This window comes from Scardinius erythrophthalmus, assembly GCF_964197995.2.
Source record: "Scardinius erythrophthalmus genome assembly, chromosome: 16".
In the NCBI taxonomy this organism is placed as follows: Eukaryota; Metazoa; Chordata; class Actinopteri; order Cypriniformes; family Leuciscidae; genus Scardinius; species Scardinius erythrophthalmus.
Window position 1 is genome coordinate 1105174 of NC_138236.1, and position 24786 is coordinate 1129959.

General features: G+C 39.2%; 1 protein-coding gene across 1 annotated transcript in view; it reads right to left on the reverse strand.

Annotated features, from left to right (window-relative positions):
• csmd3a (CUB and Sushi multiple domains 3a) overlaps window positions 1-24786 on the reverse strand; it is a gene marked incomplete at both ends in the record, with an annotated part of 339298 nt that overhangs the window by 65603 nt on the left and 248909 nt on the right. Inside the window, 7 exons of the mRNA XM_081389133.1 lie at window positions 2725-2898; window positions 6282-6467; window positions 8744-8917; window positions 10167-10340; window positions 13402-13575; window positions 17069-17263; window positions 18335-18520. Coding sequence (XP_081245259.1) covers window positions 2725-2898; window positions 6282-6467; window positions 8744-8917; window positions 10167-10340; window positions 13402-13575; window positions 17069-17263; window positions 18335-18520 — 1263 coding nt within the window. The remainder of the gene's footprint in view (window positions 1-2724; window positions 2899-6281; window positions 6468-8743; window positions 8918-10166; window positions 10341-13401; window positions 13576-17068; window positions 17264-18334; window positions 18521-24786) is intronic.

Genomic DNA, 24786 nt, shown 5'->3' on the forward strand with positions numbered 1-24786 from the left:
ATAATATAACATGACATCACAACATAACACAACACTAAATACCATAACATCAACAATAAACCGTGGTGAAATCACTGTAATGGATTATATTCTTTATATTAATTCCAGTTCTTTCAAAGAGCCTCACAAACAGCAAACCAGCCAGAAACACACAACATCACCGGTCAAACAACAAAGGACAATTTCAGTTTAATTCTGAAATTACTTTTAACATCCATGCAAGCAGAGTCTCTTTCTCTCGCTCTCTCCGTCTTCCACAAACACAGAGCTCGATGTTGCCTAATCAATACAGTCGTCATCCCAGAGTTAGAGTTATACAACTAATGTTGCTTTTGTAGAGAAGTTACTGCACAACATCTCTCTCTCCCTCTCTCTCTCTCTATCTCTCCCTCTCTCTCTCTCTCTCTCTCTCTCTCTCTCTCTCTCTCTCTCTCTCTCTCTCTCTCTCTATCTCTATCTCTACCTCCCTCTCCCCCCATTCATCCATTCATATTCAGTAATATTATCGGTATAACTGCACATACTATCAGACGAGAACATTTTAACATAATTTTGCCGGATAATGACACGAACTTTGCAACATAGACACTGTTACTGAACTGAACTGGATCAACAGTGAACTAAATTGAGCTGAATAACAATAATGACACTATTATCCTCTGTAGAGATGCTTATCGCTGAAATTGAACTGGTTTCATAATATATAAACACTTGTGACTTGACTTAAAAACTGCACAGAAACAGCACAAGCCTCCATGTGAGCCTGAATGACTTTGTTAAACTAGTAGCAACGGCTTCGGTGTCTTCAAGATGCGCAAGAAAGTAGTTTTAGGAACAAAAACCTAAAAATGTCAACAAATATGGTAACCCTGGTATGAGAATAATTGACTTATGAAAATAATGCACTTCAGGTCATGGTCACTTTGGCATGTTCATACATTTTCAATAACGGAGAGTCCAGAGTCAATTATTCCTAACTTAATTTATTCCCATAAATTAGCAAAAAGAGTAATATGATAAAATACACTATTAGCTAGAAGAAAGTAAAGTTTGTCGGGACAAACTTTTATGTTGGCTTGAAAAAGCCTGAAAGTTTCCTAGCATGTTTTATCAGCATTAATCTAGCATGTTTTAACATGTTCGTAGCATCTCTTAGCATGTTTTACCTCAATGTTAACATCTTTTTATTTGTTGCTAGCATGATTTAACATTTTATCTAACATAATTCTAGCATGATTTAGCATGTTGCTAGCATGTTTTAATATTTTTTTTATATTTTGCTAACATGATCCTTGCATGTTTTAATTGCGTTGGTAGAATAACATTAGCATGACCCTAACATGTTTTAACATTAATCTAGCATGTTTTAGCACATTGCTAGCATGAATTGGCATGTTGATTAATAAATAAATAAAATGATAAAATATACATTTCTACCAATGATTAAAGTTCAGCAGTGTAAAATCCTTCATAATAAACAAATCTAATTTCTAATGTTTCTTGTACAAGTATTTATCAATTGATCCCTAATGATTTGAAATACAGTTTCTGAATGTTATTTACATCTAAAAATGCCAATTGTTATTTGTGATTAAGTGTCGCATTTAATGGAAAAGTATTTTTACCGTTATTTAGGCGAGGTAAAAAAGTTATAATGAAGCATAATCTGAAATTCACAGCGTTAAAACTCAACTTCCGCTCACATATTTCAAGGCTGCTGTTGGATCATTGAAGGTAAACGGCATATTATCCCACAATGCATTACTTTACAGAAATGGTGCAAAGGAGTAGCTAGTAGTTATTAAGCCTTACGTTCCAGTTAAAGTAAGAGCTGTGGCACGTTCAACCTCAAACCTGTGCGCAACGTTTTGCTACGGTTTCCGGGTTGTGTTACAGTAAATATAGCATATCAACAGTTATCAGCAATAATGATAAGCCTAATACTCATAATAAAAATAATAAGGTCATATAGATCATAACACCGTCTCAGAGATAAGAAGTGGATTATCCTTCACATGAAATGTTTGTCTTTTCATCCTGAAATGTGAGGCAAATGTTGGATCACAATAATTAGCAACCACAGTTTCCACAAATCCCTTCATTCGATTGGGATGTTCTCTTTTATTCCGGACGGAATACATCGAGTGTATTTTTTTTAAACACATGTGACCCTGGATCAGTAAACCAGTCTCGAGTCGCACGGGTGTATCTGAGGCAATAGCCAACAATACATTGTATGGGTCAAAATTATCGATTTTTCTTTTATGCCAAAAATCATGAGGATATTAAGTAAAGATCATGTTCCATGAGGATATTTTGTAAATTTCCTACCGTAAATATATAAAACATTTATTTTTGTGAGTGAATACAGCACAATCGCCAACATAAATGAACAACTTTAAAGGAGATTTTCTCAATGTTTTTATTTTTTTGCACCCTCAGATTCCAGATTTTCAATAGTTGTATTTCAGCCACATATTGTCCTATCCTAACAAACCACGCCATCCTTACCAAAATGGAACCATGTGACTGGTTTTGTGGTCCAGGGTCACATATTTACACCGATTTCATCAGGCTCCGAAAATTCTTCCAAAGAACACACGGAATGTCCTTCTCAGCTGCCGTAGTTGCAACTCTTGCGTCATCAGAACATGGTGTTCAACGCACCACCGTTTCCAATTAAAAAACGTTTTGCAACTTTTTGTCAGCCCAGGTGTGTCTTACCTGAGCAGTGTGGCTGCGAGCCACTCCATTGGCCGTTCAGCTGGCAGGAGCGAGTGGATTCACCAATCAGAGCTCGGTCTTCTAAACACCTGTAGTGAACTGTAGATCCGAAGGTGAATTTCTCTCCCGTCACAACGGCATGCGGAGGAGAACCAGGGTGACCACAGTCCACCTCTGTAGGAGACACACATCAATCACTCACTTCAACTCACAGCTCGGGTTATTCTTCTAGCTTTAATGATTAAAGTCCCCGTGTAGTCAATCATTTTATTCCTTAAAACTCATCTTTGATCACCAAAATGACACATTTAGATGTCTTCATGTCTTAAAATAGCTTGAATGAAACTCGACACCCTTGCCTCATTTAGTATGCGCGGTTCTATGAATATGCAAATGAGCCCCGCCTCCACTCACTCCCTCAGCTCAGAGATCCACTGGTTGACGATCACACGTTGATCTGATTGGTTACAAGGTAGTTTGTGACGTCAGAAACACCAGCGATTTCAAAGCGTGTTTTTGAGACTGTCTTTGGTTCACTGCAGTTTTAAGGAGGAAATACTCAGCAATGCTGTCGACTTATGAATTTACACATGGTTTGTCTTAAAGCAGATTAAAAACACCACATAAGCAATATTAAAAGCTTGATTTTTCACCACAGGGGGACTTTATGCTGAGATTACAGTAGATTGAATTACTATTGTCATGAGTTATTTATAGTATAAAATCAAATTCATAATTCAAGTTTATATTACATGTTGTTGAAACACTAGCATTTACAAAATGATGGTAAACCTAAAAAAAAAAGAGACAAAAATGGCTGAATGACAGTGCAAGTTGACTCGACTTGACTGTCAATGATTGGTGTTTTGATGTCAGTGGGAATGTGAAGGTCTGTGTGGGTCTGGCTTTAACCCTCTCGGAAGATCTCCAAAAACAAGTTCTGCGTGTGTGAAGTTTCGCAAAGAGGAAAAGGACCTCGTACAATACGTAACATTTGCAAGATTACAGAGAACACATCTCTAAATCCAGCCCTACTTTTCTGTCTTCAGCAACAACACAATTACTATGGGGCTTTTCTGCGGTGAGCAACGTTCAAATCATCATGCATAATCTTTTTGTTTCTGAGGACTATGATATTTTTTTGCACAACAAAAGCTTATTTATTGAATATCTATCTGACCGACTTCGCTTAGCATCCATAATGTATTTGATTGGTGTCTGGAAGATATAGTTAAAAGACAAAATCTCTATATTTTTGCTCTGAAATAGCGTTTTTTCCCCAATCTTTTCAAACAAACAGTCACTGCTGCCGTATAAAACTTTGTTTAGTAAAAATGCAAGGCGAGTTAATCAGCTAATCAGAGTTTGTGTACTAACCAGTGATTCGGTTTTAGAAACGGTTTCTATTTCTGCCACGTCGTGGAACAACAACACACAATCTGACAATGATAATCTCTGATTTGTGATTGATATGGTTGCGAGTGCAGTGAGCTTGCGAGAGACTCCGCCCCCACTCTCTTCTGATTGGCTGTGGTTTGTGATTGACTTGGTTGAGTGCAGTGACCTTGCAGAGAGACTCCGCCCCCACTCTCTTCTGATTGGCTGTGGTTTGTGATTGATTTGGTTGTGAGTGCAATGCGCTTGCAGAGAGACTCCGCCCACACTCTCTTCTGATTGGCTGTGGTTAGTGATTGATTTTGTTGTGAGTGCAGTGCGCTTGCAGAGAGACTCCGCCCACACTCTCTTCTGATTGGCTGTGGTTTGTGATTGATTTTGTTGTGAGTGCAGTGAGCTTGCAGAGAGACTCCGCCCACACGCTCTTCTGATTGGCTTTGGTTTGTGATTGATTTGGTTGTGAGTGCAATGCGCTTGCAGAGAGACTCCGCCCCCACTCTCTTCTGATTGGCTGTGGTTAGTGATTGATTTTGTTGTGAGTGCAGTGCGCTTGCAGAGAGACTCCGCCCCCACTCTCTTCTGATTGGCTGTGGTTTGTGATTGATTTGGTTGAGTGCAGTGCGCTTGCAGAGAGACTCCGCCCCCACTCTCTTCTGATTGGCTGTGGTTTGTGATTGACTTGGTTGAGTGCAGTGAGCTTGCAGAGAGACTCCGCCCCCACTCTCTTCTGATTGGCTGTGGTTTGTGATTGATTTGGTTGAGTGCAATGTGCTTGCAGAGAGACTCCGCCCACACTCTCTTCTGATTGGCTGTGATTTGTGATTGATTTGGTTGTGAGTGCAATGCGCTTGCAGAGAGACTCCGCCCACACTCTCTTCTGATTGGCTGTGATTTGTGATTGATTTGGTTGTGAATGTTGTGGTTAACTCGAAAACAATTAAGAACGGATTATTGAGTTGAACTCGAGAACTTGATCAGTCATATTTGTGAACTGAATCGGTTTATTAGCAATCCAGTTCTTGAGTTCAACTCTCCGATTCAATGCTGGCAGGAGGGAAATATTTTTCAATAAATAACTACTTAAATCTCAGTCTGTTCCTCAAACGAAGATTACAGAGGATCTAAATACATCACCTTAGCCGAATCTATTACATGAACTGCACTTATACAGCATTTATTAATCTTTGTTAATGTTAATTTCAACATTTCAACACTAATACTTTATTCAAATCTTGCAGTGTGAACTAACATGAACAGCTGTATTTCTATTAACTAACATTAACAAAGATGAACAAAAACAGTAACAAATGCATTGCACATTGTTAGTTCATGTTAGTTAATACATTAACTAATGTTTAATAAATGAACCTTAATGTAAAGCGTTACCAAATGAACCATGAAAGTCGTTCAGATTTGCGAAGTGTGTAGTTGTTCACATCTTAACAGCATTAATTCATCTCTCGTGCGCTGCTGGAGAAACACACATAAGCTCTTCAATTTAATTTAGCTAAGCTTCTTTTCAGGCCTGGTTTTGATGTTTGCTTTCTTTTGAATTGTAAATGCACCCGAATAAAACCGAGGAGGTGCAAATTTTCATAATATTCATCCGGCTGAAAGGCTGACGGGGGAGAAGAGGCTGCTCATTAAAATTCCCAAGTAGCCTCTGTCGACTAAGTAAAGTGCAGAATCACCTTGTGTAAACTGGAGAGAAAAACAAGGCTAACAGACAGCTAGCAGGATTGTTGCCTCTCCTTCACGGTCAGTGTAAGCATCTCGCTGGAAACCACACAAGAAACGATCAAGTTCAGGTTTGAAGCAATTACAGGGACAGAGACGGAAAGCGAGAGCGGGAGGCAATTACTTTCTCACAGGCAAATGAACACGTCTCTCTAATGAATGCGCTCTTGACCTTAATACTCCTCACTTTGGCAAACTGTAGAAAAGGTGCGTTAAATTCACTGCTGTCCACTGCGGGAAACTCTGGGAAACTTTTAAAGCTTTCACACAGACATGAAGTCTCCATCATAAGAGCTCTTTGAACCGAACGTTGCGCTTGACTAACCTGTGACATTTACTATCGCCTCTCAGATGGAGAGAGTTCAAAGATTGGCAATGATGAAAGTGGAAATAATGAGAAGTAAAGTGAAGAGACTCAGACGTACCCAGGCATTCTGGAAGCGGTTTGTCCCAGTATCCCACCGGCTGGCAGGTTAGAACCGACGAGCCGAAGAGGTAATACCCGGGATTGCAGTCGTAGGAAACGACGGTCCCGAAAGTGAAGTTCCCGTACTCGATTTTGCTCTTCCTGATAGAGTTTGCTGGAATACCGGGATCAGTGCAGTTGACGACTGAAGAACACAAACAGAAAAAGTATAACAAGTGTTGCAAGCCACGACAATTCATGAATAAAACACAATAATGTATTTGAGGAGATGTATTTTATTATTTCTGTTTATATACACACACTACGGTTCATGTGTTTGAGGTGAGTATGATTAGATGCTTTTGAAAGAAGTCTCTTCTGGTCACCAATGATACATTTATTCGATCAAATATTATTTCAAGATAAAATAATTTTTTATGTGAATATATTGTAAAATGTAATTATTTATTCCTGTGATAAAACCTGAATTTAATATCTATATATACAATACATACTACCAGTCAAAAGTTTTGGACCGGTATGATTTTTTATGTTTTTGAAAGAAGGCTTTTCTGCTCACCAAGGCTACATTTATTCGATTAAAAATACAATAAAAACAGAAATATTGTGAAATATTATTCCAATTAACATTGAGAATAATCATAAATGTTTGTTGATCATCAGATCATCATATTAGAGTGATTTCTGAAGGATCATGTGACACTGAAGACTGGAGTAATGATGCTGAACATTCAGCTTTGATCACAGGAATAAATCACACTTTACTATATATTCACATAGAGAACAGATGATTTACATTCTAATAATATTCAACAATTTTTACTGTATTTTTGCTCAAATAAATGCAGCCTTGGTGAGCAAAAGAGACTCAAAAGAGAAAAAAAATTGAAGTTACAATACAGTATTTACACTCATTTTAAGCTATTTTATCATTTTAAACTTGCTGCATAACAAAAGTAAAAATTATAGAGCATCTTCACCCGTTCAGTGAGATAACCATTTATTTGTCCATTATTACTGGACGAAAGCACATTCCAGTCATGTAATCATCAGTGCTGATCTCTCCACGCGAGTCAAACACTCCAGCCGATCCTCTGAGACGCTCATAATCACGCCGCTAACAAAGCAGAGATTAGCTTCAAAACATACATCTCATCTTCTGATTTGCAGGGCTAATCTGTGGCTATTCAGAGCCCGAGTGAACGAGTCGGCTGAAAGAGGGCCAGAGGCTCTCAGAGATGAAATTGGTCATTTCTTTTTTAACCGCAGCCTAAAAGTCATTTCCATCAGCGCCACAGTGCTTGACTCTCGCTATAATAGGGGCTTTCGCTCCGGGTAGTTATAGGATCTCGCCACCAGGGTGGTTCCCGGAGACCTAATGGTTCCCTCAGGATCGTTTTCCTGGTTGCGTTCGCTCCGCCAGGAGGAACTCTGAAGTGACGTGAGACACGCTTGTTGTTGGGACTTTTATTTTGACGGCACTGAGAACGACTGAGCAAACAGTGCTCACATTCTCCGTGTTCATTAGTTAAGATCTGTCTAACAGTCCTGTCTAATGCGTTATCAGATAAAACTGTTACACATAGAAAGTAGACAGTAATGAAAAGTTATTAGCGTATGCTGTGTGTTTGATGTGCAGTGTTGCTAGGCAGAAATACATAATCATGATTCTCTTGGTCTCCTCAAGAGTTGTGTTTTCTCCTCAGCGTAAAGGTTAAGAGGTCCATCTATCACTGTTTACATGTACGTAGAGTTAGTTTGTAGAGTAAATATATAGGCTACAATATGTGTTTTTACACAGCCTTTATTAAAAATGGCGGATGCTGGTGTTTCGTGTGCATTCGGCCAATCAGCGAACACTAACGTCACCTTACACTGACTATTCGTAACTTTGCAAGTAGCCTACATGTCAACTTATACTAACCCTACCAGTCTACTAACACTCTAGTCAAGTCAAGTCTACTTCATTTATATAGCGCTTTTAACAATATAGATTGTTTCAAAGCAGCTTTACAGTGATAATAGGAGATTACAGTAACAGAGATTGTTTAGGCTTTACAGCAGATCTAGAATAAAGTTATTGTCCAGATAAAGTTAGTTTTGAATGATTCACTTCCATTGCAAAGATCATTAGTTATTAACTTAGGGGCCGCTAACACACACCGTTCTCACAGAAAACAAAAACTTTTAATGTGTTCTGGCCGTCGACAACAGTGTTTGGAGCTCGAGACACGCTAAGGTTACAAGCTAAAAAATTTGAAAAACATAATCATCTCTGTGTAAACTTCAAAAACACGAATCTGTGAAAATGCAGACAGCGTGCACATGCGTATTATGTGTTTAGTCTATAGTCTACACGCTAATGAGAGTTAGCAGACATGTAGGTGCAACGTTACTTCAAGAGAATGTGTTAAAGGGACCGTCAAAATAAAGTGAGAACAGAGCGGATGGGGTCCAAACCTCTGCATGTTGGCGGCTGGCGGCTCCACTGGCGGTCCGACTGGCACTGCGCTTGAGACGGGCCTTCCAGAATATAGCCGTTATTGCAGAAGAAGTTCACCACGTCGTTCAGGTTGAAGCCGTCGCCAACCGTGCGACCATAGATCGGGCTGCCCGGATGACCACAGCTAACGGCTGAAACACAAACCAGGAAAACGACAGTCAAAAGTCTGAATAAACCAGAACATTCTTTAAAGTCCCCCTGTAGTCAATCATTCTATCGCTTAAAACTCATCTTTGATCTCCAAAATGACACATTTAAATGTTTTTTCCTTGAAAATATCTTGAATGTAACTCGACACCCTTGCCTCATTTAGTATGCACGGTTCTACGAATATGCAAATGAGCCCCGCCTCCACTCACTCACTCAGCTCAGAGATCCACTGGTTGACGGTCACACGTTGATCTGATTGGTTACAAGGTAGTTTGTGACGTCAGAAACACCAGCGATTTCAAAGCGTGTGTGAGACTGGCTTTGGTTCACTGCAGTTTTAAAGGAACACGCTGACTTTTAGGGACTTTAGCTTATTCCCCGTCTCCCCCAGAATTAGATAAGTCCACACACACCCTTCTCATCTCTGTGCGTGCCGTAACTCTGTCTGACGCACACACCGCTAGCCTAGCTTAGCAGAAACACTGGAGGTGAATGGCTCCAGCTAGCATACTGCTCCCAATAAGTGACAAAATAACGCCAACTTCTTCCTATTTACATGTTGTGATTTGTATAGTCACAGCGTGTACAAAAAACAAGGTCACATGAGACACAGCCGCACATTAAAAACTTGATTTTCACCACAGGGGGACTTTAATAATTGTATTTTTTTTTTTTTTCATTTTAAAAAACGCAAATACACTGTAAAAAACAAAAAACAGCATTACAATAGAGCATCTTCACCCGTTCTGTGAGATAAAACCATTTATTTGTCCATAATTATTAAAAAAAAAAATTCTTGAACTGCACTGTTCAAATTCATTTGAAATCATTATTTATATTTGCGCAGCCACGTTTTCTAGGTCAGAAGGTTGTTAAGATAATGAACATTAAGTCAAGTGTGTCCTAACTTTTGACTTCCAGCATATTTCCATCAATTTGTAGAATAAGAGTCTCCAATGCTTGACGAGAAAAATTAAAATGTATTTATGCATTTATCTAAGAAGCTTTGCTTTTCGGCATCACAAATAAAACAAGGCAAACGTCCAAATCACCCACACAAAATCAGAGAGAGTTGGTGTTTCCCCTTCAGATGTTTCATTGGTAACATCAGGATTTGTGTGATACCTGTCACGAGCTGATTCAGGGTTTGCCTGCATTACATGTCAAACTAATCCTCTTGGATGTGAACCAAACGTTCCCCCCTGGGGTGTGTTATTGCGTGTTACTCACACACACAGGACGGGAGCTGCCCGGACCAGTTGTGATCCTGTTGGCAGATCCGCACAGAGGAACCGATGAGCCGGAAACCCGGATTACACTGGTAAACTACTGTATCCCTGTAGCCGAAGTTTTCACCGACCACCTGACCGTTCACGATCCTCTCCGGAACGCCACAGTGGCCGGCTGGGAAAGAGCAAGGAGAACGGGTCAATACATGTGCTTCAACATTTCTATCAACCAATCAGATTTCAGGACTCAATCAGAGGAAAACACATGATTTATGAATGGATGTATAAAACATAAAACATGCACATAAAACATTATTATGACAGTCAGAGCATATTCTGCTGGGTTGCTTTTACATTAGTGCTGGGCAACGATTAAACACATCCAAAATAAAAGTTTGTGTACTGTGTAGAATTATTTTGTATATACATGCATGTATATACATTTAAGAAATATTTGCATGTATATACTGTATATATATTTAGATTATGTATAAATATAAATATTTTAAATATAAATAACACATTTTTCTTAAATATATACATGCATTGCGTGTGTATTTATATATACAAAATAATTATACACAGTACACAAACTTATATTATGTAAACACAAACTTTTACTTTGGATGCGATTAATCGTTGCCCAGCACTAATTGACATATGAACGAACATCAGCTTTTGAACATGTGATTCATCTTTTGTGAAATGCACCAATATATACACAAATGTGTGTTAAAAAATGTGTCAAAAGTGCATTAAATAAATGTATAATGTTTCAAAATATTCTATTTCAAATAAATATTTCTTTCAATTCATCAATGACAAAATTGTTTTCAACTCTGATAATAATCATAAATGTTTCTTGAGCATCAAATCATCATATTATAATGATTTCTGAAGGATCATGTGACACTGAAGACTGGAGTAATGATGCTGAAAATTCAGCTTTGATCACAGGAATAAATTACACTTTACTATATATTCACATAGAAAACAGATATTTTAAATTAAAATAATATTTCACATTTTTACTGTATTTTTGCTCAAATAAATGCAGCCTTGGTGAGCAGAAGAGACTCAAAAGACATTTAAAAGTATTTTAAACAGTTTGTTTTATTGCTTGGACTTTTTATTCACTTGATCAATTATGTTAAATATGTTTTATCACTGAGGGTAATAAATGCAATAAAACTGTTATGATTCCTCGTTCCTCAAAATCTCATAAAGAGTCTCTGATGGATAAGTGAAGATGAGCGTTTAAGCGTAATGAGAATAGCTGTTAGAGTTCCCGTGCCGAGATCAGCGTGTGATTTGATATGAATGTTATTGCAGGACTGAGTCCTCCACGTGTGTAAGTCTAAGTCACATGGTGTGCGGCGAACAGAGATATTCACGATCCAGTGTTCAATCTCACAACAGATCCTGCAATCTCCACGCATCCGAGGATCAACACAATGCATTTTAGACTCTTTTGGTGGACAAAGGTTGTTTTACTGCGAGACGGCGTGACGGGGGAGAAAGAGTGGAGATCTGTCAGGGCGTTCGCTCTCAGATCTGAGTGATGACAGAACTCAGCAGAGGCCGACACACTTCACAGAGCAGCGAATCCGCTCGACTTCTGCAGAGAAATCACTTCTTCACCTCTGCCTTCTCTCACTTCATTTTCTGCCCAAGCCGTCAGCTCGCATCATTTCAACTTAGTTTTAAAATAGTCCTGTTTAACAGGAAAATTCGTGGTGAGAAACTACATTACCCATGATGCTGTTTAGAGAATTCCACCAATCAGAGTCGAAACATGCCAACAGATCTCGTTAGCTCCGCCCACTTCCATGAATCGCTGCGAATGATGTCGAGTCAAATGTACGTGAATATTGGTCATTCTCCACTGACAATGAACCCTGATTCACCGTGTGGATTTATACTGTACCACCTGAATTATTATGATGGTTAGATGTACATTTTAAGGTAAAAAGCAGATTTTGATATTTCAAGTAGATTAGTATATTAATATTATATCACTCGCACGGTTATTAGTTCCAAAATATACAGGGACCAATTTGCCATCTTGTAATACCTGAAACATTGTCACCGTATTTTTATAAAGTGCCCCTATTTTAAAGTCTCGTAAAATAGATTTACATGCATCCAATGTCAAAAAACACATTAATTGTCTCTAATTTACAGTGCACATCTCCTCATTTCTCAGAGTCTGAAACGGTTCGTTTGAAGATTCAGTCTCTCTAAACTCCGCCTCTCTGAGAGCTGCTCTGCTCTGATTGGTCAGACGGCTCAGTCTTTTGTGATTGGTCGACCGCTTACAGCGCATGTCGGAAACTAAATGTTAATTAACATATCTGAATTTTCCTCAGTGTTTGATACACAGTGATATAAAGTGTCAGTTTTACCGTATCAATCTCATCACAGTGGATTTGCTTTGTCAGCAGAAAACAGCGTCTTCTCGACACGAACAACATGAACCAAACTCTTCCAGTCTCAGACACACTACAGTGTTTGAGGGCGGAGCTAAGAGACGCTGTTCAGCCAATCAAGACCAGAGGCTGGCATTATGCAAATTAGTTACATTGTAACGTAGGTTTGTAACAGAAAGCGAGACTGGAGAGACTCATTTCAGCAGTTCAGAATCAATTCTTTCTTTTAGAAGACAATGTGTCGTGGACTTTGATCTTTTACATCCACAATTAGCTGTATTACACACGGCATGAAAGATAATATTTGAAAAGCATAATAGGGGCACTTTAAGGTGAATTTGTGGCAACCACATGTGCCGTTTCTTAGCTGCAAATTGAACTATATTTTTCCCAGTGCACGAAAAACATGCAGATGCATATCTTGAGTCTCTTCGGATGAATAAGTGGTTCTTATACATATTAAATGACTTTTAATTCTCTCACCATTTCCATCACCTAAAATGGCTTTTTTTCCCCACTGAGAAACACCGCAATGTTTTATGGGATTGCTTTTTCTGTCAAGGTTAAAACCGGTGTCTAAGAAGGAATAATAATGATGCTTTTGTGACTAACTCTAATCTGCATGTGAGGAAACAGGTGCATGCAAAAAAAAAAAAAAAAATACAATTATTAAAACCACTGTTGCCATGGGAATCCAGACGAAATGCCAGTGAACCCGTTCTGGCCTTTCAGGAGCCGATGTCCATTAAAAGGTCGCAGTGATGCTAATGCATGGTGATAGTGAAAGAGACGAGGAATGTGTGTTACCGAGACAGTGTGTTTCCGTCCCGCTCCAGAGACCCGAGGACAGGCATTCCCGAACACTGGAGCCCACCAGAATAAAGCCCGAGTTGCAGGTAAAAATAGCGGTTGCTCCGAAGGTCGTCTGTGTCCCAATCTTCTTTCCATTAGGAGGAGTGGGCAGCTCTCCACACGAAATGACTAAAGTAAGAGGCAATAGAGAACACAATGAGTCGACTGTGATTTAAAAACACCAGCGGACAACATGAGGAGAATATCCCGTCCTCTGAATGGAAGAATCTCAGTATTAAACACGGTTACCAGGTTTAAAGCTTTAAGTTGCACTTGATAGATTTAGTAGCAAACTAAAGCACAAGCACACTGCAAAAAATGTGTTTTCCTTAGTCATTTTCAGGGTTATTATCGTTAACTACAACTAAAAACATTGCTGATCACTGAAATAAAGCTGAAATAAAATCACATAAATATTATGTTTATAAATATTAGTTGAAATTTAAACTAATCGAAAATGTTAGAAATGTTGCCTTGGCAATGAACTGAAATAAGTTTAAGTTGAAGCACTGAAATTATTAACTGGAAATAAATCAAAACTAAAACTGAAACAAAAATAAATTACACCTAAATATCAACATTAAAAAAAAAAATATTAATACAAAAGCACATAATGAAATGACTAAAAGTTCAACTAAAAATAATTACAATACAAAAATAAAATCTTTAATAAAATATTATTTATATAAAAGTTTATATAAAATATTTAAAAAAAAAACTAAAATAACACCGTTAATATTGTCACTGACATCATAGATGGAAAAGACCATTTACAGCCAATTCAGGCAATTTACCATAGGAAATATATGGTTTTCAAAGCTTTTTAACAGTTATAGCGCCACCTATGGTCCGATCTCCATAAAACTTTGCATGCTTGTTTAGAATGTTATGGCACATATGCCCACCAATTTTCGTGAAGTTCTGAGTTTTCGTTTAGGATTTATAGGCTTTTTAGTGGATTTTGCCACGCCCATTTTATAAATGACCCTGTTATAGCCATCCGAATGCATAAGTTCAACTTTAAATCATTATTTTGATAATTATTGATCTAGAGAGTCCAGAGAATTGTCCTAGACTGGTTTGGTTCCGGTCGGGCCAAAACCTAGGACTAGTTCACAAAAGTAGGTTTTTGGAAAAAACCCAAATACCCGGAAATTTTCCCAGGGTGACGAGCAAATCCGAGGCATGCATCTTGTCCGCCTTCCACCAGTATAAGACACTTGAGCCTACGCCTAACGGTTGAGGAGTTATGAGCTGATCCGTACTTTTTCCCGCTGTAGCGCCCCCGTCAGGCCGATCGGGGCGGGCCTTGGTGACGCTGTAGGCGGTGTGAGTACTATCAGCCCCCAAAGTTTCAAGTCTCTACGACTTACGGTTCGGTCTGCCCGATCAGTTTTATATGGAGAATGCTGCATCATGGGAAAATGAACAATAACAATAGGGTTTCAGCACTGAAGTGCTTGAACCCCTAAAAAAAATTGCAGTGTAAGCTTTTGTTTGATCACTTTATGATAATAATGTTACAGAAACATAAATTATCCGATTGTTCCATTTAAAAACATGGTTCCTCTTCAACTTAACTGACTAGTAATAGCTAACTAAAGCTCAGCATGATAGTTTGTGTCTCGGGAAGTCTTAGCTTCCTAAACTCCACTCATATCGAGCCTCAATCCTCTGAAACTCAGTCGGAAGCAGGAGATTTGAGCAGATCTGGGATAGATTATACATGCGCTATATTGTTTTGGAGCGTTGACACCATCATTTCATCTGTTCTCCACTTCTCATCATCTTCCCTCCGACTGCTGATGTTTCTGAAAATTGTTCTGGCCAGGATCCCGTCAGACGCCATCCGTCATGAAGCGCCTCTAATGTTTAGATTGTGGCTCTCATGAACACATTCATCACGACTGTAGTTACAGCAGACACACAACATTGATAACCCAAGCATCTGAGCACAGCAGATGCTGATGACAGACTGATAGAAACACACAACTGGGTTTACTCAGGGCTCCTGAACTGTGTTAAAGTTTGTGTTTCCTAAATGTGTTTCCTAAAGCTGAACGGCGCCGTATAAAGCCTTATAGGAAGTTACTATGCATGATTTCATATGATGAAATATGAATTAGAGTTACAATTTGTAATTGCTACAGATGCATGCTTTTTTTTAAATGCTTGTGCAAAAAAAAGTACACTGTATGAAGTGGTAACCTGCAAATGATACCTTAAAGAACTGTAATTCATGTAAAAAATAAAAATAGAAATCGGTATTAATAAAAAAAAATCAACAAAATTTGATGCAACTGGGAAAGTCACAAAATATAATACATTACTTGCAATTTAGAGCTGCACCAAAAAAAAAAAAAAAATTCTAATATATATAACATACATATATTGCATTTTTTATGTGATGTTCAAAAATCCACATAAAAATATGTGTATGAACCTAATGATGCTTTATGCATTTAATCATTTTCATGCAGCCACTGGGAATTATGGGAAATGTTTTCTGTTTGCACAAGCCTCTCTCCTCATAATCCATCAAAATGAATAGAATTATCCCGCTAGCTGTAACAGTAAACACAATTCATATGAACTCAACATTCTCAACTAAAATCTTTAAAATGACACATACTAATTTGCTTACACTTGCTTGAATGAATATTCAAATTAACATTTTCTATGAAGCCCATGCTTATAATGAATTAGAGCCCCATTTATACTTATTTATAAGTATTACTATTTTATAAATATATTTATAAAGACTCATTAAGACCTATACTGCATTATAAGAACAGTTATAGTTACATTTATATTATTTATAAGTCATGCATTTGCTTTTTCAATGCGCATACTTAGTAATACTTATAAATAAGTATAAATGGGGCTATAATTCATTATAAGCATGGGCTTCATAGAAAGTGTTACCACTTTAAGTTTAATTCATTCAAGCAAGTGGAAGCAAATTAGTATGTGTCATAATTGTTTTATGTGTCATTATTATTTAAGTTGAGAATGTTGAGTTCATATAGTCGCATGAATTGTGTTTACTGTTACAGCTAGCGGGATAATTCTATTCATTTTGATGGATTATGAGGAGAGGGGCTTGTGCAAACAGAAAACATTTCCCATAATTCCCAGTGGCTGCAGGAAAATGATTAAATGCATAAAGCATCATTAGGTTCATACACATATTTTTTATCTTGGAACATTACATAAAAAATGCAATGTACAGGTATGTATGCTACAATTCTTTTAATTCTTCCTCCCCAATATAAAAGCAGGAAAAGTGTAAAACGGCGACGGATTCGGTGTTTCTATCGAGGCGTCCAGCCTGAGCTCATGAATGCAATTTATACGCGAAAATGAGTTTTTACGTGCATACGATACGCACTTTATTGCATGTAATACACACACACCCCACACCACTACTAAACCTACGCATGCGTATCATATGCACGTAAAAATGCGCATAAATTGCACGTGTGTGAGCGGGTCAGCGCCACTCAAGCTGCTAATCCTTCACCCTTCAGGACACATTGACAGAATCATTAGTCTGGCAGTCTGACCTTAAAGACGGCCTAACAACACACACAGCATCAGCGCCGGAGGAACACACACTCACTCTTGCAGCGCGGCCTCTCGTTCCTCCAGCTCCAGGTCCCGTTGGACGTGCAGTGAATGTGTGCGGGGCCAAGCCGGAAGAAGCCCGGGTTGCAGGTAAAGGCCACTTTAGTGCCGTACTCGTAACGGGAGCCGTTGACGATCCTCCATTTGCCGTGATCCAGCGAGAAGGAACCGATACTGGGACACACCACAACTGAGAGGAAAGGGTTCAAACGCTTGAAGAATGCAATGTAAGGCACAAACTAACATGGGACTCGTAACACACATGCACCATTTATACTTTCAATGCAATGCAAGTCACTTTAGATAAAAGCGTCTGCCAAATGCATCAATGCAAGGATGACATTTCAGGACAAAACTTTCCACACACGCCATCATGACGAAACTTAGTGTATTTACTACACGCCATAGCAACACTATATAGAGAAAAAATGCGCCAAAATTAAAACATCTTTGAGATATCACTGAACATTTATTTAAACATTGCAAAAGTAGATTTCTTCATTTTTTCATCTGTTTTGTGTTTATTTAAAATGAGACAAATCTATTATTATTTTTAATCTTATATCTGTTCTTTAATGCTGATCTAACAGCAGAAACACTCACCAGTTGCTCAGGCGGGGCATGTTGTCACACCGCGTTACAATGAGTCCCTATTAGAATTATAATATTCTATTCTATACTATGAATTCTGTTGAGAAACCATGAGAAAAGGTGAATAAAGACTGAGTGTCAATGTTCAGAAATTGTTATTATGTTTTGAACTATGCTGTATGGCTGTTTTTGTTGTCAAACTCAAAAACAATTTTTTTTTCAATTATGAATGCCATTATTTTATATGAAAAAGTTAATAATTGTATTTTATTGACAAATTATTTTAGTTTTTCTCTTTTTTTTTTTTAGGATTAGACCAGATAACATTTTAATCTGTCATATGGTCATGTTATTATGAACCCCAGCTATGGGGCATGTTGTCACATTTCACTTCCATTATTTACAGGGAAATCAAGAATAAAGTATACACTGTATTAATGAAACAAAACCGCAACATTATGTGAAATTAATGAGGAAAAAATAAATACTCTGAACCCCAAGTAGATTTACACAAACTGAGACTACCGTTCAGACGTTAGTGGTTGTTAAGATTGTTTTTCCCTTAACTCCTCTGTGAGCAGACATGATCAATATAATCATTTGACCCCTGAACCGTCCGGGTGATGTTAAAGCAGGGCCTCGTCTCAGGGGTTTCATCATGGAGTCTCACCTGTGCATCGAGGGGTTTTGTTGTGCGTGCTCCAGGTGCCGTCGGCCTGACACACGCTGCTCGTCACTTCTTTCGAGGACAGGCGGAAGCCGTCGCTGCAGAAATACGTGGCTCGTGTTCCTGAAGAATAATCCGCAGCCAGAACGCCTCCGTTCACAGGAGCCACCGGCGGCCCACACGACACAGCTGCAAAACACAACTACACTTACCATCAAGACCACAGACAAAGAACATCAAGTTATATTAAAGGGGACATATCACGAAAATCGGACTTTCTCCGTGTGTAAGTGCTATAATCGGGTGCTTCTACCAACCCAGAAAACGTGAAAAGTGAAACTCCAAAGACTCGCTTCTACCTCACATTCAGCCAATCACACACTCTGAAGGCGTTTCTACCTCACATTCAGCCAATCACACACTCCGAAGGCGCTTCTACCTCACATTCAGCCAATCACACGCTCTGAAGGCACTTCTACCTCACATTCAGCCAATCACACACTCCGAAGGCGCTTCTACCTCACATTCAGCCAATCACACGCTCCGAAGGCGCTTCTACCTCACATTCAGCCAATCACACGCTCCGAAAGCGCTTCTACCTCACATTCAGACAATCACACGCTCCGAAGGCGCTTCTACCTCACATTCAGCCAATCACACGCTCTGAAGGCACTTCTACCTCACATTCAGCCAATCACACGCTCCGAAGGCGCTTCTACCTCACATTCAGCCAATCACACGGTCTGAAGGCGCTTCTACCTCACATTCAGGCAATCACACGCTGTGAAAGCGCTTCTACCTCACATTCAGCCAATCACACGCTCCGAAGGCACGCTCTACCTCACATTCAGCCAATCACACGGTCTGAAGGCGCTTCTACCTCACATTCAGGCAATCACACGCTGTGAAAGCGCTTCTACCTCACATTCAGCCAATCACAAGCTCAGAAGGCACGCTCTACCTCACATTCAGCCAATCACACGCTGCGAAAGCGCTTCTACCTCACATTCAGCCAATCACACGATCCGAAGGCACTTCTACCTCACATTCAGCCAATCACATGCTCCGAAGGCGCTTCTACCTCACATTCAGCCAATCACACGCTCCAAAGGCGCTTCTACCTCACATTCCCTGATGTAACTTCGAATTTGTGAAAAGTGAAACCCAGTTACTTTGTTTTGGTAACTCGAATTCAAAGCGAGTCTTTGGAGCATATGATTGGCTGAATGTGAGGTAGAGCGTGCCTTCGGAGCGTGTGATTGGCTGAATGTGAGGTAGAAGCGCCTTCGGAGCGTGTGATTGGCTGAATGTGAGGTAGAAGCACATTCGGAGCGTGTGATTGGCTGAATGTGAGGTAGAAGCGCATTCGGAGCGTGTGATTGGCTGAATGTGAGGTAGAAGCGCATTCGGAGCGTGTGATTGGCTGAATGTGAGGTAGAAGCGCTTTCAGAGCGTGTGATTGGCTGAATGTGAGGTAGAAGCGCATTCGGAGCGTGTGATTGGCAACAAAGTTTGTTTCTAGAAGCAAATAGCGCCACAGTCCAGCTCAAGTAAGTTCAGTGATGGTTAATTTTTGTTGTAAAAAAAAAGTTATTCATTTAGTTAATTTATATATAGGCTACATATAGCCACTCTGGAGTAACTGTGATGTCATCGTCCAGGAGTGTGTTTCCCGAAAGCATCGTTAGCCAACTATGGTCCGTCGTTATCAGCAGTTCAACGAGTCGGTGTTTCCCAAAAACTCAATAAATGATTTTCCAATGATTTATGATTTATTGTGGACTCAATAAATCATAATCTTGAGTAAAATAATCAAGCTGACATTCAGTACAATCTGTGTCTTTTATTTAGTATACATACAAATGTCATTTACGTCTTTTAGTCAAGAGATGTAAAGTGTCGTTCTTGAAGAGTGCGCATGTGTGAACGAGCTCTAGAGTAAGAACGAGTCTATGATTGAATCTGGAAAAAATGAGAAATAGTCCTCAGATGTCATCAAACAGATTCGTTAACAGTAGTTATTACTCCATAACCTAAATGACATATAGTTGATTTCTTCAACGATGATCGTACTATAGTAGTGAACCAGCGAGTTTCAGCGTTATACGCGAAACACACTCCCGTTCAGTTCAGTTCTCATAAAATTGGTGTAAATGCAGGCATATCAATAATATTGTTGAATATTATATTAAATGTCCTCAACTAAGCAGCCAAAAGACAAAGGCGACAGTGGAACCGAAACTCCATCAGTGACAGAATGGAGAAAGAAACCTTGAGTAAACCCAGACTCAGTCGCTCAGTTCTCCTCTGGCCAACGACAACAGTGTGTGATTATGATTCAGGCATTACAGGTCAGAGGTCAGCTTGGATCAGAACATTCACGATATTGTCCAGTTCCCTCTGGTTGACGATCCGAGTCATCGCGCCGGTACAGAGACGAGTGTGTTGAGGATGAGAGCGGCTTCTGCCACGATGAGTAACGCGGATCATATCGTTCACATATATGCATATAGCGAGTGCGTTTCAAGTTTTAATGCACATATTTCATATTCTCCAGTGCTCTAAACATGAACCAGCACTGTGTGTGTGTGTGTGTGTGTGTGTGTGTGTGCGCACGTCTTCTTCAATAAACTATATGTGCAGATAAAGACACCGACGCAGCCGTACGTCTGATCATGAACACGACGACAGGAGGAATTACTCTGATACACAGAAGACAAAGATGTAGACCGACAATTCAAAGAACAGTGACTACAACTGTTCTCTGCCTTTATTCTTCTGTTAAACTGAAGTGTCATGTGTTCAGAGACTGTAATGCTCCAATGAAAATATCAGACCTTTTAAATGTTGTTCTGCGTTTCTCCCTCGTTTAGGCAGTCTGTAATACAGCGTTAGATGTTTAACCCTCGACTCTGGTCATATATTAATATTCATGTCTGTATAACGAGTGTGTTTTTTATTGGTTGTCCCCCCCCTCCCACACTCCCACTTTTCCACAGTTTACACGCCCGTTTCCCAACTCTGAGGTGTGAACGTCCAGGATAAAACAGGGGTTTCATGACACTTTAAAGGTGAAGTATGTCGACTAGCGGCGTTACAAAAATAACTAGTCCTCACTTTAGATGAGCTCACAAAAATAGTTAACTGACCACTACTAAATGCTTTATAACTACCTGAATTACAGTAGAAATATGTTAATAAAGCATTTATTAACACACTAAGTAACTATTACTATATGTCTGAATAATACAATTTATGAATGTACATTTAAATAGTTTAATCATTTACTCACACTTTCTAAGTGATCTTATGAGCCAACAACTGCTTTGTAAATAATGCAATACTTCATTTAGAAATGATAAATTGATCATTAATAAAGTATGAAAATACAATTATTAAACACATTATACATATGCTTATAAATCAAGAATACAGCATTTATAACTGTATTTATAAACTGCTTATTAATGTCTATTAATGCTTTATAAATGATGAATTAACTGTTTACTAATGCTTAACTAATGATTAATAGCGTGCAGTTATTATAAAGTGTTACCGGTCCAACATGAGGAATACTTCTAGCTGTGTTGCTGATGTGTCATGAGTAAGCGAGTAAACGAATAAAATGCGAGCATGATATTAATCATATCCAGCGTATCTATGACATGATGCGCCGCTTCTCTTCACACCGCAAGTAAACATTATGAACGGGTGCATTGGTCTTTCTGAACGAGTGTGTGATGATGTTGTATTGAAGCGTTCGCTGTAGTGCGTTCGCTTTGACGTGTTCATGACCCGTTTAATCTTTGAATCTGCTTTATGTTCACTTCTGACAGAAGTTTGGCTGAAGTCATGAAAATAAAGAAACTTTCCATGGTGCAACTTTGTTTTCCTGAAATCAAAAAGTCTTGCAAATGCATGTTTGGTGTGATATATTCTGTTCAGAGCGTGCGTTACATGCCTCGCGGATAAAATCCAAAATATGCATTTAAAAAGAGAAAACAAAGCTGTAAATGCAAATAATGTGAATGTATTATAACCTATTATTTCCCTCAGGAATTATAAAATACAATTTACTTCTGTTTGTTGAAATCTGAAATAACAGATGTCTGAAGGGCAGGGAATGTTCACGAATGATTCCCCAAACTTCTTCAATTCGGTCCATTTCTCAGTTATTATATATAAAAATAGCAGAATTAAGAACTGTCCAATACAGAAGCTTTCTGTATCACAAAGGCAGTTCGTTAATCTCAGTTTCCTCGTTAACCAATCACAGTGATGTGAGGAGAGCATTGACGGTTTTCCAGCTGGTCTGAGGTCAGTGCAATTGATTCAATTCCCACAGAGTGACCTTGAGATTTACTTTCCCTACATGTGCAAAACTACTTATTTTCAAAATCAACTAGTCGAGTAATTGTCTTGAGATCTGTCAGTCTGTCCCTCAAACAACAAAAGCCAGTTGCTTCATGACATCATCCTCCAGGAAGTGACATCATTTAGGAGGGAAAATCATTAACAGTGTATTTGATGAATTCTGGGATGTGTCGCTCTAAAACATCCATCCTGTTTGATACGATCACAGAAATCAAATCATTTCAAAGATAAACATCAATATTTGGTAACGCTTAATTTTACAGTGTCCTTGTTCCATATGTTACATGTACTTACCGTAGTAATAACAGTAAATTAGGCATAATTACATGCAACTAACCCTCAACCAAATCCTAATCCTATTGATCCTACCCTAAAAGTACATGTAGTTAATTAATATTACTCAGTGCTGAAATATATAATTACACTGTAACAATGACACCTTAAAATAAAGTGTAACCCAATATTTATATTTTAGACGTTTTCCTGTAAAGTAACTGTCGATCCCTCACTTTAAATCTCTACTTTTTTAATTCATCAAACTTTCTTGAAACCGTGTAAATTAATTAAATGTCTGATCTTGCCCACATTATGCACGCACACGCACGCACACGCACGCACGAACGCACACACACACACACACACACACACACACACACACACACACACACACACACACACACACACACACACACACACACACACACACACACACACACATTAGATTAATCAAGATTAATCACATCCAAAATAAAAGTTTGTGTTTCCATAATATATGTGTGTGTACTGTGTATAATTATTTTGTATATATAAATACACACACATGCATGTATATATTTAAGAAAAATCTGCATGTATATGCTGTATATATATTTATATTATATATAAATATTTTATATAGAAATAACAAATTTTTCTTAAATATATACATGCATGTGTGTGTATGTATATATAGTATATATATATATATATATTTTTTTTTATATATATAAAAATGCCTTCTTCGAATACAGCACAAGTCACACACTGAATGGAGGGTCTCAGACTGTAATTAGCCAGAATGGCAGAAATGTGTAATTAAAAGTGCTGGAGTTCTTCACAGCGATCAATACAGTGATGAAGTATAATAGCACGTCCAATTACTGAGTGCTTAAATTCTAATCAAATAAACCCCACAAAACAACGGTGTTTCTATTCTAAACCCGAAGCAGAACGCAGACGTCACTCAGCTGTCACGGTTGCGTGAATGCAAAAAGGTGTGAGGACTCAAGTGCAGGATAATTGATATTTATTATAAAAGAAATACTAAACATAAAACAAAACCCACGAGGGGGAAAACATAACTTAATAAATACGAAACAAAAACAGAACATAAACTTGCATGGGGATCACAGGGAACAGGAAACATTAGACAACGAACCAACACAGACTGCAAACAAGAGGGGACTTATAAAGGGAACAAATCAAGAGGGAACAGGTGGAACAAATAAACCAATAATCAGATAACAAGATGGGAGGGGCTAGACAATAGACACGAGCACATGGCCCAAAATAACAAAACACCCATGTGCAGCACAAGACAGGACAGGCATGTGACATTACCCCCTCCCTACGGAGCGGCTACCAGACGCTCCATAAGACCCGGACGGGACGGGAGGGACAGACCAGGGCGGGGCGGGACGGGAGGGACAGACCAGGGCGGGGCGGGGCGGGACGGGAGGGACGGACCAGGGCGGGACGGGAGGGACGGACCAGGGAAGGACGGACCAGGGCGGGACAGAGGAAAAGGACAGTTCGGGAGACCAGGGCGGACCACAGAGTTCGGGAGGCCATGGCGGAGACTTTCCCTCGGGCGGCCAGGGCGGAGACGACCCCTCGGGCGGCCAGGGCGGAGACGACCCCTCGGGCGGCCAGGGTTCAGGAACTGGAACCACCGGCTTGGGCACTGGAACTGGCACCAACGGCTCAGGTACTGGAACTGGCACTAGAACTGGCACCACCGGCTCGGGCACTGGCACCACCGGATCGGGCACTGGAACTGGCACCACCGGCTCGGGCACTGGAACTGGCACCACCGGCTCGGG